The 17,468-nt window shown below is 34.6% G+C and overlaps 1 protein-coding gene across 3 annotated transcripts in view; it reads right to left on the reverse strand.

Annotated features, from left to right (window-relative positions):
- Positions 1-1,600: 1,600 nt before the first annotated feature.
- Positions 1,601-17,468, reverse strand: part of LOC149064728 (uncharacterized) — a 40,119-nt gene continuing 24,251 nt past the window's right edge. For 2 of the 3 annotated variants that reach the window (XM_089254943.1, XM_089254946.1), the window contains 3 exons: positions 14,952-15,050; positions 9,641-9,752; positions 1,601-2,259 (listed from right to left, as the gene is read on the reverse strand). In XM_089254943.1, the coding sequence (XP_089111069.1) occupies positions 2,213-2,259; positions 9,641-9,752; positions 14,952-15,050 (258 nt within the window). In that variant the 3' untranslated portion in view covers positions 1,601-2,212. The remainder of the gene's footprint in view (positions 2,260-9,640; positions 9,753-14,951; positions 15,051-17,468) is intronic. The other variant, XM_089254945.1, reaches the window with a different exon arrangement.

The raw sequence follows: 17,468 nt of genomic DNA on the forward strand, positions 1-17,468 counted from the left end.
TTATGCCCCTCATGCGCATTATCTCTCACCCAAAAGATTATTTCTATTATAAGCGACTTTGGGCAAATGGGCGATGGCTGGTATATCACGTTTTTTCAAAGGGAGAAAAATTTCCCCACGATTTTATTTTCATCCATGAAAAATCCCTATTCTTATTTACTTGTATAAGTGTTTTCAAGGAACTCGCATACGGGGATCAAATAACAGATTAAATTGTCCAGCACTTACTGCACCAAAATCCCGCTAATAAAAAATCACCACCTGCCCAAAAACACGGGACCGACATATTCAAAAACGGGAAAAGTTTGGTAAAAGTCACCTCTCTGATTGTGGTCGAACTGGTGCTGGTTGTTTGGTGAATTTCGTTCTCTTCCTCTCCAAAGTGATACATTCCTCTGCGATTTGACGCAATGGTAGCAATCACGATTTTTTTTGGGGGGGATAGGAGGACAGAGGCAAGAGACTTTTCTGTTGGTAAATTCCTTGGGAATAATTTTTTTGTCAAAAGTACGGTTTTCTCCCAATTGTGGTCAAAAGTCGATGGAAAAAACGAATTTATCGGAAATTCGGGATCTCTCAGAAAAGACGAGAAACTTGGCAGGTACGCTATGGGAATGGAAGAAAAAATAAATTTCCAAATGACAAAAAATGTAAGTTCGACAAAAAAATCATTCTTTAAAATGTAAGTCCTGACAAAAAAAGGTAATTTAAAGCAGGTTCTTGATAAGACTACAGATAAGTACTCACGATTGAATAATCGACAATATTCTACCAAAAGGAGGGGAAACACTAAAATACAGAAGACAGCCAATTTTGATGGCAGTGGACTTATCAGGCTGTAGCCTACCAGGGTGGTAAGTTTGGAGGGCATACTTCCACCTCTGCCTAGAGAATTAGGGACCAGATCAGCAGATTCGAAAAAAAAAAAAAGATCAGCAGAGTCACCTGGAGAGTTTGAAAGCACAAAAGTGAACAGAGAGTGACCTAGAGTGTGCGCAAGCATGTGATTGACACAAGCGTGGAAGTATGTGAATGATCGAAATAGTGACCTAGAGAGTGGAAGTGGCCTAGACGCAAGGAATAACATCAGTAAATGAGCACAAAACAGTGGCCCAGGGAGTATGCAAGTATGTGAATGACCAAAACAGTGTGGATGGTATGCGAATGACAAAAAGAGTGACTTGGAGACACAGATGTGTATACAAGAGTGGGGGCAAGCAGACCCAGAATTCGCGGGGAATTTGAGTAGAATGGGTCGAGAAAATTAGACCATAATGGGAGAAGGGTGGTGAAATTTGTATATCCCACATTCGGCAAAATTGTAAAAGTGCTGTTGGAGAGTGGGGTTGAAAATTGGTAGACCCTGGGTTCCTGCTCGGTTTGCCCATGCCAGAAAGAAACAAGCACTGATTGCTGCCATCAAGTTAAAAGAAGCAAATGATGATTTCCAAAAAAAAGTCATTCTACTTTATTTCTATAGTCATTCCCAACCATATGAATTAGTCTGATTGCTTCCCTCTCTAAAAATCATGGGAAAACAAGGAGATTAAAATATCTACTAATTAATGCATATTTCTCATTACACAATCATAACACATGTACGATATATCAAAATTCCGTTTATTTAAACACAACTGCAAAAATAAAATACATTATCTCTCTGAGTAGAATAATTCTTCAAACAAGAAAAAATAGTATGATTTCAACATTTTTTTTTTCGACAAGTTTCACCTCTTTATCGATTAAGCTCTTGAGGCTATTATAAATGTGCGTTATTCTTGTATACATACAAACATATCTTCACAACACAGTGTAAGTTTTATTAAATTTTAAATACTTCAGTAAAAAAATGACTTCAAGTAACATATATATTTAACTCTAACACTGACAACGTTTTTATACTTATAAATAATAACTTTTAGAAAATAATAATCACAGCTTCAACATTCTTGAGTATATGCAAATCTGGCATTTCATATAAAAATATAAATTTGTCATTTTTCCCCTCTCTCTTCCAATACCATGGGTTATTATCACAACGTAAAGAATAAATACACATTTACATTTTTAAAAAGATCTATAGTTTTGAACGTAATCAATAGATGGCAAAAGACTGCTCTTTTTGGTCTGTAACAAGAAAAAAAACTGCACCTTGCATTATGAAAAATAAAAAAGCAAAAACACATTTCAATTTTTAATTTTTGAGTTTCTTTCAGAACCATGTCATTTTTGGCCCGAACGAACACTGAAACGGCAATACTGCAAAAAAAGTAATAATGATAGTTAGCAAGATTATGTGAGTAATAAATTTCACATTTCGAAGTTGAAACCAATTCTATATAAATTGAATTTGTGTCATCTTTCACACTGTTGTTATTTATGAAACACGACACTTTGGGATATGTTGATTTAATGCGTGGTAATAAGTAATGAAAAGAGATTTTTCCTGTTTGTGGATTCTCAACAGGTTTTCATGATGCTGTTTGTGTGTAAGGATAAATATAGTATAACAATAGAAGGTTTAAGATAACACAACAATAGACAATATATAGACATCACAAAGACTGAGGGACACCTGTGAATAAATATTTGGTGAATTGATAGTTTTCTGTTGACCTTGAAAGTGGCATGAAACATGTTTTTTGTAAGTATGCATAAATCAAAGACAAGAATACTATGCTCTCAGTAGGGACTTGTAATCCTGACTTAATGTTGGTGTTCACCTTCAAAAGCTGGATATGTATGAACCATTTATGAGACTTTTTTATTGAAAAGTATAGATTTATTTTTATCAATTAGTTTTGATAAGAGATTTCAAATTCTTGCGCTATGCGTAGCAGCATGGATCAGATGCGGGACCCCTTTCACCGATACGAATAGTTTTCCTTAGTTTCTTATACAGAAAAACTTCCCATCATGTGTCTTCCATATTTTGAATAGGGAATGGCTGCACATAATTTTTCACATTATAAAAGTATTGCATCGAAGGTCTGCATAAATCTCTGCAAAGGCACTTTTTCAAATGGAAGAGAGACTTGCATTCGCCCAGACTTAGAAAACCCTGTAACCCCAGCGCAATACTACTTATATTCTCACACCCCATTGGATGATGCATTTTCTGTTAGAAAATTTTGTTTTTTTTGTAATTAATTACAATTACCCATCATTTACATTAGTTATCTGTTAATTAATCCCTATAACAACTCTTATGCTTATTATTTAATTTCCTTTTCGGCTATGGTTAATATTCAATTTTGGCTTCTTTTTCTCTGAAATTTAAAAACTACTAACTGAAAAAAGTTACTATTTTTTTTTAACATTTTTTGAAAATTAAAAAAAAAAGATTCAGAGCATAGTTTTGATTATTAGTATTCTGATTACTCGTGTATTGCAAATGTTCCTTCCCTTAAGGAATAACGATACATAAATATTTGCTTGGCATTTGATTACATTTTTTCACATTTTTATTGAGTGATGCTCACAACAGTATCAAATCTTATTTAAGAGCAGCATGCTATCAACATGGGGTACAAATATAAACAAACATATTTTAGGCATTTATATTTTTCTCAATTGAAATGGAAAACAAGTACAATCACTAATTGAAAAAGAAATTTTTGCAACGCAAATTTCGAGTGACAAATTTCTGTAAGTGAAAAATAAAAGATGAAGGTGCCAAAATATCGGTAATATTCATATTTTTTTTATAATGGGAAAATTGAATTTTCATCACTATTTCAATTTTCCTATTGTAAACACTTAACACAGTCTTATACAACACTTAGTCACAACACATCACAGTAAAAATTTATCACAGTCAACATGTGTTAATTTTTTTCTCATCACTCATCCCCCAAAAATACACCTGCAGTTAAGAACCACTGCTCTAGATTAATGTAACAACCCTCCACTACCTTATAGCAAGACAATCTTTCTGTGACTCAGACTGCAAAAAAATCATTTTTCTAAATATACAATGTGGTCACATAAACATGGCTTGATTGTGTATGATGAACTAAAATTTTTTCTAACATTTCAGCTTTTCAAAGTTACATGAAGACACGAGTGAATCACCCAAAACACTTCTCAAGGCACCTCTTTATGTTTCTAATACAACTCTTGTACTATATAATGGGAAAAGAAAATTAAAATGAGCATTGTGTGTGTGCTGAACCCATGAAAAAAACTTTCCACCATGACATTGATCACAATCATAAGCTAAGTTAGGTAATCTGATGTAGATGTGTTAGCATATTGTGCAAATGTGCAGTCCTTACTTGATGCGGTCTTGAAAATGTCTGTCTTGAAAGGCAGTTGTTGAAGAAGCAGATGAAGTGGTGTCAAAACTACAAAAATTCACAATGTATTTTCAATTACAAAGTTTCTCTATGACTTTTAACCCTGAAGATTGGGAACTGAAGAAAATTTGTCTTGTTTTTCATACACACATATATATATACCAAGTGCATAACAAACAGGGCGTATGGCATTTTGCTGGTGAACCATTATCCTAGAGGTATACTTCCAGTCAGAAGTATCCAAATAATATGTAGTACTCAGATGTGTTGTTCATGTTTCAAGGTTCATAGTTATTAAAATATTTTAAAAAATTAACTTTTTATACAGTTTGTGTTAGAAAGTTGTTGCCCTGTCTCTTTTAATGCCACCTAAACAAAATTCCATTTTTCTAAGTGTAATATTCACCGAGATATTTGCATTCGAAAAATGGTTTACCCGTATTTACTAACTTTCTTCCATTTTTTTGAATTTGAATGTCTCAGTGAATGTTGCACTTGATCACAGTAGCCCAGATAGATAAGATGCTGCCCTAAAGTACCAAAGGATGTTTAGAGGTGTCGCGAGTTTGATACTCGGTTCGTCCTTGTCAGAAAACTTTCCTGACACAGGGGTACAACAAAAACGGTGACAAGACCACAGGAAAAAAATTGCTACAGCAAGGAGTCCCCCATCGAGTGGTTAGCGCAACCCCTCGACAAGTATAAAAAAACAAGCCTGCCGTTCGAATCGGCAATAAATTGTAGGTCCTGGTCTAATTAGTCCTCGTATGCAGAAAATGACAGTGGTGCGACGAAAATGATCAAACATTGCACTTAAAAAAAATTGAATATGTTAGTTCGCATCAGGACAGACAGGACAGCAACTTTCTAATTAGGGTTTGGGGGCACACTAAGACTGTATAAAAAGGTTTTTTTTTAATTTTAATAACCATGCAACCCTTGAAACGTGAATGACACATCTGAGTACCACACATTATTTGGAAACTTTTTGTAACTGGAAGTATGCCTCTAGGATCAACGGTTTGTCAGTAAAATGTCATACGCTGTTTGCTATGTACCCTTTATGTGTTATTATCACAGCATATTGCACAGACTTCCACTTTCAACCAGTTACTGGCCAATACCCAAATAGCCTAGACTCCAGACACTGACTGTAACATGCAGTGAAACCTCACTATAACCATACTCTGCAGATCAAGAAAAAATATGGTTCTAGGGCAGTGGTTCCCAACTGAGGGTGAGGGAGAAAATTTTTGGGGGTGCAGATGGAAAAAAAATTACATGTTGCTTCAGGAAAATTAAATGATAAAATTTAATTTTCAATTCCTAAAAAAATGTGAATCATACCAATATTTTGACGCCTCATCTTCTGACTTCTGCTCGCAGAAATGCGGCATACAAATTTTGCATATTGAAACATTTATTTTCAATTAGTGATAGTACTTGTTTTCCATTTTGGTTGAGAAAAAATATTATTATTTACCAAAACGATTTTGTGGTTTGTTTACATTGGTACCTTGTGTTATTAGCATGTTGTGCTTGGATTTGATACTGTCCTGAACACACATGACTCAGGAAAAACGTAAAAAAATTCAGTCAAGTGTCAGAGAAACATTAATTTATAGTTATTGTGGCTGGAATCAATAAGAGTGAAGAACTATTCAATGAATCTTTTTTTCGAAAGCTTAAAAAAAATGTTGAAAAATAGTAAGTTTATTTAGTCTCTTTTTTTAATTAATTTTCAAAAAAAATGAAGCCAAAAAGACATTAAACTATGTGTAAAAGAATTCAAAGAAATTAATTATCAGATAATTAATGTAATCAATTACAGAAAAAACTCTGTATTTTCTAATAGACAAAAAATGGTTTATCCAAGGGGTGTGCAGGAACATTAGTTGCATTGCTCTAGGTGTGAGAAGGAAAAAAAAGGTCGGGAACCACTGTTTTGGGGGTTATAGATATATCAAGTGTCACCATTATTATCCTGTGCCACAAAATTTATGGTGCTGTTGACATATTTTTGAAAACCAGCGTTGTTAGTACAACCAGAAAATAAATATTCAAACTATTTATTTGCCAGGAAAAGCTGCAACCAATTAGTTGATTAATAAAATTCATGCAAATATAAAAAAATATTGTAAAGGGATTTATCATTATATTGAGTATAGTTGTAGCCAAGTTTCACAGTATCTATGTTATGGTAACAGTGATAAATTGATGGTTATGAATAATCACCAATCATCTAAATAATTTTGATTAATTTCACTACATAATTCACTTTGACAAGCAATAATGCATAATCCCCAAAAGAGTGTGGTATTTTGGGAGATTAATATTAATTTTAAATATAACACATTATAATCTAATTATTTGAATCTTTAAACAAACCTGACATCACAGTTTTCTTTGCTGATGAAAAACAAATAAAATCCTCTTATTTCACGATACAGTGGAACTTGGTTCATTCAAACATGATTTATATAAATACAGTTGATGCTTATTAAAATCATGAATAATGTTATCATTTGGATATTGTTATAACTTTTGCAACAGACGGAATGAATGAATATCATAACATGGGAGAATTTTTGTTTATAGTTATAGGGACATTGGATAATGTTATTAAATTTTTTTCCTGTCAAAAAAGTTTTTACCCATTCTGAAGCTGAGGTTCAACCAAACTTATTTTTCTCCCTATAAGTTATCATTATCACACAGCAAGACTATGTAGGAGACTAGGTGTTCCCTCCTCCCTTGTTGACAAACATCTTGTAATTGGTAAATCATATTCCCTGTTATCCATGTGGAGCCGCTTTTGCAATAGTCTTCATACAGCAGCAAATACATGATTAAAAAAAAGCCCTTTCTTTCAGTTTTTGCTCAGTTTTTTTCAGTTAACCAGATTCAAATTTTGTTTTCTGAGAAGTTATCTCAAGGCATCTATGAAACCCATTTTACATTAACAAATGTAATTCATGATGCACATTAGACAGTTTCATTCCGTCTCACAATAGCTGAATAAAAGAAATGCAGGATGTTAGCTTAAAGGGAAAAAAGAGCCCATTTTAGAATTTAAAGAAACTGGAACAATTGAACATTTTGCATTCAATTTATGGGGAAAGAAAAACAGAGTTGTTACGTTTTACCAATACCCATTTGACCAAATAGAAGGAATGGTCACCAAAACTTGCGCACGCGAATGACATTTTTCAGTAAAAATTATCATCGGATTATTGTTATCAGAAATCCTGAGTCCCAATGTGATTATATTAAACAGCATGGACATATTTGGATAATTCTAACTTTTACAAACTCTCCTCAATTTCTCTTGTCCAGTTCAATGTTAAAACTGTTTAATTTGAACTTTTTTCAAACATTTTGGATAATTCAAAGTTGGAAGGGAAAAAAAATATGCTTTTAGCATGAGCAAAGGTACAGTTCAGAAAAAGTTAAAGTCAGACTGTTTTTCTCCACCAAGTTGTTGAACGATAAATCTTTAAAGATAAATACAAGTTTGAGAATTTTGACATTATTTCAGTACACAATGAGTGCCATTAAAATGTTAATTTGGCTCTGTAAAAAAAAATTCCAATACCTCATTTTTAAATGTTAGCTTTTTTGGATCTTTTGCCCATTTTTACAATGTTCAGCCAGAGCACATGGAAATTCTGACTATGATTAATGTACTTGATATGTTGTTCGACCTACGAATCAATTGTCATTAAGTGTATGGAAAACATCAGATTCAGACATACAAATTGTAATATGTCAATGAAATTAGATTCCATAGATACTACAGTGCATGCCACTAACTGTGATCACATAAGGACTCTGTGTTTCTGATAGCAATAACCAATTGATAATTATATCTGAAAAAATTACAGTTGTAAGTATGGTGACCATATATCTAGTTAGGTCAAAAAGAATGTATGGAAATGAGACATCTCAGTTTTTCTTCCCAACATAACAGGTTTCAAAATGTTAAATTTTGGATTTTTTTAAATTGTTCTAAAACTGAATTTTTATACCAATTTAAGCTATAATCCTTTTTTTTTTAATTTAGAAATTATGAGGAGTCAGACTGGAAGTGCCTATTGTGTATTACGAATTATGGTACTTTTTATGACATATGGCACATTCCATAGATTCCCTTGTGAAAGTCTTCTGACCAGGAAACTGTGAATGCGGTCAGTTTTACCTTACACATACCTTCACCATAGGGAAGAAATCGCAAAAGAAGTGTTGCAGGTACATGGATCATAGTGGCTATTATGGCCAAATAAGAACATTGTGAACCTCAGTACAGAAATTTGTCATTAAAGAAGCCTTCTGACTTGTAGCTTGTACGGAAAAAATTAGTCTGGTTCAGTTTTAGCTTTAAAATATGCCAAAAGAAAAAGTTTTGACATATAAAAAGAACTTGTTACCACATCAATAAATATAATATAACAACCAATAAATTTGGTTTATAAACCAAAGTCCTTAACTACAAACAAATTATGTCCAATGTAAAGATATTGGGTCCGTTCCATTTCACTTAATGAAAGGGATAATATTACCCGAATGATAACATTATCCATCATTTTAATAAGTGACATCGATTTCATAAGAATGATAAGCAAAATTTTGAAAACAGTTATGTAACTGATTATTAGTTACATAACTGTTACATAACGAGAGTGAACTATTCTTGTAAATCAGGCTTTAAGCATGGTCAAGAAGCTCTATAATGATGCAGATTACAGAATAGTGGGAATAATATAACAGCTACGATCAAATATTAATCCCCTATGTCATTATTAATGATTAAGTTGTAATTTTGAAGTCAGTTAATGGATAGGTAAATTGACTAATTTGAACTTCTTGCAGTGACTTTGGAGTTTGAATCAACCAAGTTTAGCTGTGTGTATAATAAAACTGATTGTTCTTATATCAGGTTTTTTATGAAAGTTTCGTCTGCTGTGCTTACATACACTGAATGGTTCAACAGCGGAAAACAAACTAGCTTGAAAACAAAAGTTCATATAAACTATCACACATCCAGTTTTTTTTTTTGGTAAGGAAGACAAAAATGAATGTCCAGTTGCGGCACTTTCATGATAGCCAAACAAGCAAAAAGTTTCATTTTAAAAACAGTAAAAAGTTGACTCATCTTTCAGAAATCACTATATAAAAAACACTGTGAAATGATTTGAATTATTTTCAATGCATATTCGCAATCATTATGCCCCAGTTCTTACATAATTGTTTCACACAAGACAAAAATTTTATATTTCTTATGTATTAATAATATCCCAATACTTCCTGTGGAGATACCAGGTTAGGAAACATCATTAGATTACCTTGATTTTCTGGAAGTATGACATAGGAACAAGGGATGATTCCTTGCCTATCTCCAACTCTTGCTTCATACCAATGGAAGTTGATCCTTTGTAATAACATTATGTTTTCTCCCTGTAGAGAAAAATGTATTAATAAGTTATGTATGACATCTTCCAAACACACATCTTTGCGAGACTGAAATACAGCAATGATAAAAGAGCAACAAGCAAAACAAATCAATGATTAGTGCATAAAACAAATGAGAATTACAACAAAAAATGGTAAAAACAGAACTTCTGGCTAAATATAGAATAGCTCCCAGATTCCTCGGGAGGCTCCCAAATTTCCACTCCATCTCCTGGACTCCTGAAAAATTCTTGAGCTTTTGTGTTCACTTGTCAACATAGGTCTGTATCAGGAAACAATGGTACTTCATTGTTACTACGGCCCCTTATGATAATAGGAAGACCCCTGTGAATTCTGCTTCTTAGCAGAACTCTCTCAAACTATAAGAAAACTGCAAAAAGGGGACAAACTTTCAGGGAAGGCCTTCCTCATTGCTGGGAAGCATCTGTACAGCAAAGAGTTAAATGTATCTCCCAACTGAAATCATGTCACATTCGTAAATTGTCACCATTGCATCAAATCACAGACAGATGTTTTATTTTGACAGGAAAAAGGCAAAATTCTCCAAACAACCAGCATCAGTTCATACTCTTAACAGATGAATCAGCCAGATGACTTGTATCTGGTATAACCACCAGAGATGTGGTCATACCAGAAGCCCATGTCCTGTTTTTGGGACTATGCCAATTTTATTGTTGGCGTGATTTGATTTGAGTGTACTAAATAACAGATAACTGAAACAACTGTTGTGCAATGATTGGTGACTCTGAGCTATTTGGCAATGGTTAACATGTTTTTCCAAATGGGAAAAGATCTTTGTGGATTGTTTTAATTTACGAAAAAATGTTTACTTTGTTAAAAAAATTTTGTACAAAATTTGGATCCATACAAAAATCTCCCTTATTCTTATTCTCGAAGATTGGCAGCTAAGCTATACACTAATAACAATTTAAATGAACTACACATTACAGTGACGAATCTAGTTATATGCAAAATTTATTTCTTTCATTTGAAATCTGGTTTACATGAGCTTATCTTCATTTTTTAATCACATTTCAGAAATAGTTATACATACAAGCACAGTAAAATAACGAGCGAAATAAAATAGTACATATATGCATCCCATTCACATTCCACAATTTCCAAACATTTCAGAGATAGAAATAAAACAAAAATGTGTACATCAAATAACCAAATCACATATGGCTAGTCATTAGAGATGCAATACACTACAAGAGCATATACTATAACATAGAGGTTATTGAATTCTGATCACATTGTTAGTCTATTCCGTAGCAAGGAATTTGCTTCGAGTAATACGCAGTGAGTAATCTGATAAGATTAAAGTTGTGGATGTGTCCGAGTCTGGAGGTAGGCTAGCAGAAGACCTAGTCTTGGTGTGCCATATATGCATATGAGACTCCACAGAATTTATAAGGTTTCCATCTTTTCAATGAGGACTTGTAACCCAATGATTTGTTTCTTCCATATGTTTATTTAAGATGAATTTACTTGTAGAAAATGAGCATCACTGGTGTACGGAAACTGTGTGAATAGGTCCCCTTTACCGCTACAGTTGCAGAAGTATAAATCGATATTGGTGTCCCCTTGTAAAAGCTGTCGATTGACGGTGTACTAATAATTCATGGTCCATCCTATCCATCCCGTTTAAAATTTTTAACACTTCGATCATATCTCCCAGACACCTGCATTCATCCAACGTAAACATATTCAAAAAATGAAGTCTCTCTTCATAAGTCAAGCCCAGTGTGCCAGGACATGTGTAGCTCTTCTCTGCACCCTTCAACCAAGTCTATGTCCCTCTGTAGGTATGGCCTCCAAAACCTTACAGCGTACTCCAGTCCAGGACAAATTAAGCCTCGGAAAAGCGAAACAATGACTTTAGGAGAATGCGCGCGAAGACACCTTCTTGAAAATAAAACGGAGCATTCTATTCACTTTTTTTTACCACTGCTGAACAATGTTCAGAAAACCTAAGCCGCTCGTCAATGAGAATTCCCACATCAGTCACCTTAGTTGCATCCCGAATAGTGATACCATTGAACTCGTAAGAGAAACGTGTGTTGTTTGAACCAAAATGAGTGGCCATGCAATTGTCAACGCTAAACTTCATGCTCCATTCATTTGCTTATGTTCCAATCCTGGGCCTGATGCAACTCCCTATCGCTTTGATTCCCGACTATCCCCATTAGCTTCACGCCATCTGCAAATTTAATAGCAATCCCATTGATGTTTTGATCGCGTTTATCAATAAAAAGTGAAAAAAGTATGGGGCCAAGACCACTTCCTTGAGGAACTCCACTTGTGATGCCTGTCCAATCAGAGAATTGCCCATTCACCCCATTCACCATAACCGTTGTGATTTATCTCTTAACCACGATTCTATCCAATTCAGCAAGTTGCCCCCAATTCCACTCTCGTGTAAATGCTTCAAGAGTTTACCATGTTGGACCCGATCGAATGCCTTCTGGAAATCACGGTAAACAACATCTACATTTTTTCCCTTACCCAAAGCCTTAGTCATGCGATCATAGAAGCAAAGGAGGTTAGTTACACATGACTTCCCCCTTTCTGAATCTATGCTGATTATTCAACAATGCATTATTCTTGTCTACCCACTTCACCAATTGCTTCTTGATAATAATTTCTAAAATTTTCGAGAGGGAGCTCGTCAAACTCACTGGATGCTAATTGGACATTGCTTCTCTACTACTTCTACCCTTTTCAAATATCGGAACAACATTAGCAAGTTTCCAATCCCTTGGGACGATACCCTCAGCAACACTACTCCTGAAAATCGGTGCGACTGGCCCCAACAATTCATTAGCATATTCCCTGAGGACCATGGGATAGATATCATCTGGTCCTGGTGCTTTGCTTGCACATACATTTTGTAGAAGATTCAGGTCCTCCACGTCTTTCACTCAAATTTCGTTGAGGATTTTATACCACCATGCAACATTGAATATCATTCTTTCCATTGAAAACAGATGCGAAAAAGTCACTGAAAGCAATACACATGCTTACATTGCTCTCTACCCTAGACCCTCCTATTGGTAGGAAGCTTACAATAATGGTGTAGAACTATTAATTAATATTTAATTCCCCTTAATCACTTAATTTCACTTAGGAGCCTTTTAGAATATTTTTATTATTATTATATTTACGATGCAAGACAGCCTGGGAATCAGGACAGGTCTTTTATTCTGGAATAAGCAAATCTGTACTTAAGAAATAGGTGAGGCATCTATAGTCTTTTTTTTTTCTTTTTCAAACGAGCACAACTCTGGTCTATCACCATCTATGGGAGATTTACTACCTAGTGAGTTGTGCCGGAAGTGTAGCCGTGAGTGTACCTAACAGTCTGAGTGCGTATTTAGTGTTGTTCGATTTTTCAGTGCTGCCATCTATATTTCAGAAGTGAAGTGAGTGATGTGTTATGCTTGAATTATAATTTGTACTGTTTGAAGGTCTGTTGCTCTATGTGGCGAGACTTTATAAAGGGGAGATCTGCTTGCATTTGCACCTTGAAGTTGGGATCCACAGAAAACCAACTTCAGCCGACCACCACTATAGCAACGGTGGGGTTCGAACCCTGGTCCTAGCAATGTGAGTCCACCACTCGACCACCACAGCAGCCTATACACAGTTGTTACTTCTTGTGTAGGTTCTCAGAATCAATCCTGCCTTTCGGATAGTGGTGTCTGAGAAGGCGTGTCAGGTGGGTTGGCTCATCAGAATGTAGACAACCAAGCGGCAGCAAGATGCCATTAAGGCATCTAGAATCATAACCAAATGGGGGTAAGGAGTGAACGTTTCGAGTCTGGAACTAATGAGGGAAGACAGGGAAAGATAGAACAAGGAAGGATTGGTTTTAAGGGGACCCAGAGGGACAAGAGAGGATGAGGGGCAGGTGTAACTATAGATTGGAATTAGACCTAGACTTATGGGTGGGTGGTTTCATAGAACCTAGCACTGCGACCACAGGTTTATTGTACTAATAGATTGGAATTAATGGGGTGGTTTTCTATTGAGAGCTTTTGAGGACTGGGAAATTACTTACGGCCATATGAAAAAAAAAAAGGTAAAGATGACTAAGGCAAGGGGGTAAGTCTTGCACTATTGCTTTCTCCATCTCTCTCTCTCACTCAATAATTTACACCATCAAAATGTATATTCAAATATTTGCATATATATATTTGGTATACCTGTAAATAAATATCCTTTTAATCTGGCAGGAGGAATTAAAGATTAATTACCGTATGTACTCATGTATAAGCCGAGTTTTTTGTGGAAAAATTTGTTCCTCAAGTGGGGGGGGGGGAGGGGGGGGAGGCTTATACTTGGGTCAGTTTTTGATGAGAAAATATTGAGCCTCGCAATTAGTAGTCATTTTTGTAGCAGTGTTTGAGAAACCCGCATTATTGGTATAGGATATGTTCAACCCCCGATAATATCAAAGACGAGGCAAAGAAACCAAAAACATCATTGGCTTTGATACCAGGTACGCTAACGTTGATTGTACAGCCTTATGTGAGCATCAACAAGTCTTTCAAAGACTATTTGAAGAATTTGTGGATCGAATGGGTGATTTCCGATGATAAAGAAATAAAGAAACTACAAAAAAAGGGGTGCCTTGAAGAAACCTGACATTGGTTTAGTGTGCCAATGGGTACATAAGGAGTGGAATTCTGTTCCCATCGAAATTATCATCCGATTCTTCAAAAAGTGTTGCATCAGTAATGTGATGGACGGAACTGAAGATGATATCCTCTTTGAAAGTGACAATGGTGATGACAGCCCAGATGAAAATAAAAACGAAGATGCCGCACCCTATGATGGATTACCATGAGCTTGGAGAAAGAAATGGATTAAAAAGTTTGAATCATTTTCTATTGTAAATTTCCGTACACTATTCATTTTACATAATATGAGAAATTTTTTTTCTCTGAAATGCACAGATTTTTTGGGGTCGGCTTATACACAGGTTTTCAATTTATTGCGGTTTTGGTGGCCCTGACGTGGGGGGGGGGGCTCGGTTTATACACGAGTATGTACAGTAATTAGTATTCCTGGGTATATGATCACGAGCTAGTTCCAGACGCTGTGAGCAGCTCTAGAACATGACTGCCAAAAATTTCATAAAAATTAAATATGAAATAAGAAAAATTCAAAATAACTTACTTTCATAGCATGAAGTTCAGAAGGTGCATGAGCTGGAAAATCATAGGCAACGGTTCCAACACACCCTTGAACACTAAATCTAAAATCATTTGGTACAGTCTGAAAAAAAATTGACATTTAGAAACCTTTTTCTCCCCTTTTTCGTGAAACTACTGCATTAACTGTCATTTTGTGGACGAAGCTAATTCGGTACTACTAGATTGGTATCAAGCTAATCATGAAAGCATATTACAAAAAACAATACGAATATCGTACACTTCAAAATAGTTATACAATTGGAAATATACATTGAAACCTCAATATAACGATATTTCTGCAAACCAAGAAAAAATATTGTTGTAGAGAGGACTATCATTATATCGAGAGGCAACATTGTCATGTGTTATCCAAATTTATTCTGCTTTTGGTGTGTGTGTATGTGTGCATTGCCCCTGTAAACAGGTTTATCGCAATACATTTTGGTGCATCACACAAAAAGTAGTGATACTGAAAACATCACCACTATTTGTGATCAGGTGCTACCAAATACTAATATTATTAGATGTCCTCAATAGAATTAATATATTTGATGGGTAAAAAATATATTGAAGAATACTTCAAGCAAAATATACAAAAACGATCTTTGTGTGTAGGGGTTTTACAATCTCATAAAAAATATCAGTATAGAAGGGTTTATTGGTGTATAGGATATCACTGTATTTAGAGGAGTTTAACATAGGATCATAGGTGATTTCAAACAAGATTTGAAAAAATATCATTGAAGATAGATTTATCGTTATATTGTGTATTGTTGTGGTGAAGTGTTTTACTATCTTCATTTCCTATTGCTAAACATGATCCTACTACCTTAATGGCAATTCCATTTGAATTCATAAGACTGATTGGTACGATCATGCTTTTTTCTCTTTCTCTCTCTCTTTCATGCACCTTACAATAACGTCCAGATGTATCAAGATCACAACAAATTCTGATAGCTGAAAACTCGGAATAAATAGATTTTCCCATCCTACGTATGCATCCAGATATGTAATAAAATCTGAGACAAAACATCACTCTAGTCAAAACAACACCTACTCTTGAATGTCTTACCAACATCAAGAGGAAACCTCAACCAAGTACCAGACCTGAAGCACCAGCTATTCTAATTCGCACAGGTGATTTTTACATTTTTTGTAAAAAATTTTTGTTCACAATTTGGTTTCCCACCTAGCATGAGAGGCCAATTACACACACAGGATCCATGCTCTATTACTACTTAACTATGCATGCACCTCGTAAGCATTCCTCAGGGAAATTTCTAACAAATTGGTACATGCCGAAATGGATTGTGCTTATGTGCATGTGTAGCCTTAACATATTAATGGTGTCAAGTTACGCTTACTTTAGTGATGCTGCCATCTGTCTTCTATGTAAAAATTGCAAACGTCAGAATTTTCATATTATGTAAGTACCATGTTGAACATCTGTCTACTGTGTGCGGAGAGACTTTATCAAATGAAGAATCCTTTATTTTTAATTAACAATTTTTAATGGGGATTGAAAAACTCTTCCAATTTGGTTTTCACTGGTTTAAAATGAAAGTGGTGCAACTCTTGGGCAGTGCAACCAATATAACTGCACAGGTGGCTCTAAGTGAGGTGTCAAATCAGAGTTAAAAGGGCAAAAAAAAGCTTTGTCGACCAAAATAAATGTGGTCAGGGACGCTAAAAATAGGTCCCACACAGGTAGAAATTTTTCTCGAGCTGCCCCTGGAGGGAAGGCATCATTACATGTAACTCTTCTCTTTTGTAATGTACTATTTTCAGCATTTCCCTGCTCACACCTCATTTGAAAAACAGATGCTACATAACATATAAAAAATCTTGTAATGTACATTTCTAAAATATACAATACAAATGATCTCCTAAATTTCAACACTCTACAAGTACAAGTACAACTGTACAAATGAACTAAACTAACTGAAAACTAACAAACTAACGAACTGAAACTAACAAACTAACGAACTGAAACTAACAAACTAACGAACTGAAACTAACAAATTTTATACATGATCACAGATTAGGGTTTTATGCTATACAGAAAGGACACTTTTCATCACTGCAGTTCACACAACCACACATAGATAACCACTGATAATTCTAAATTACCGTACTTAAACATTACACTTTTTTTACCAAACCTTGGGTTCCAAAACTAAGAGGTTTCTAAGACATGTATAGTATTATTTTAATAACAAATTATATTATTGATATTAACAAATTACTCAATTCCTTGCAATTTACAATGAGAGTGATGATGATAATGATAAACTAGTTGATGTAGCTGATTGTAATGTATAAAATGAGAGAGTGATGAGGAATTTAATGGTTTTCTATGATGAATAAATAATTTTTTTTATAAAAAATATCTTTGGAAATTTTTTTTTAAATTTTAAACCCAAAAAAATCAGGTTCTCTTATACACATTAAAATACAATATATATATTGGATATGCAAAAACATTCACTGCTGTTCTTTA

Source organism: Pholcus phalangioides, unplaced genomic scaffold, assembly GCF_987345545.1.
Source record: "Pholcus phalangioides strain wild (caught in Gottingen) unplaced genomic scaffold, Ppha-v1.0 ptg000042l_1, whole genome shotgun sequence".
NCBI classification, from domain to species: Eukaryota; Metazoa; Arthropoda; class Arachnida; order Araneae; family Pholcidae; genus Pholcus; species Pholcus phalangioides.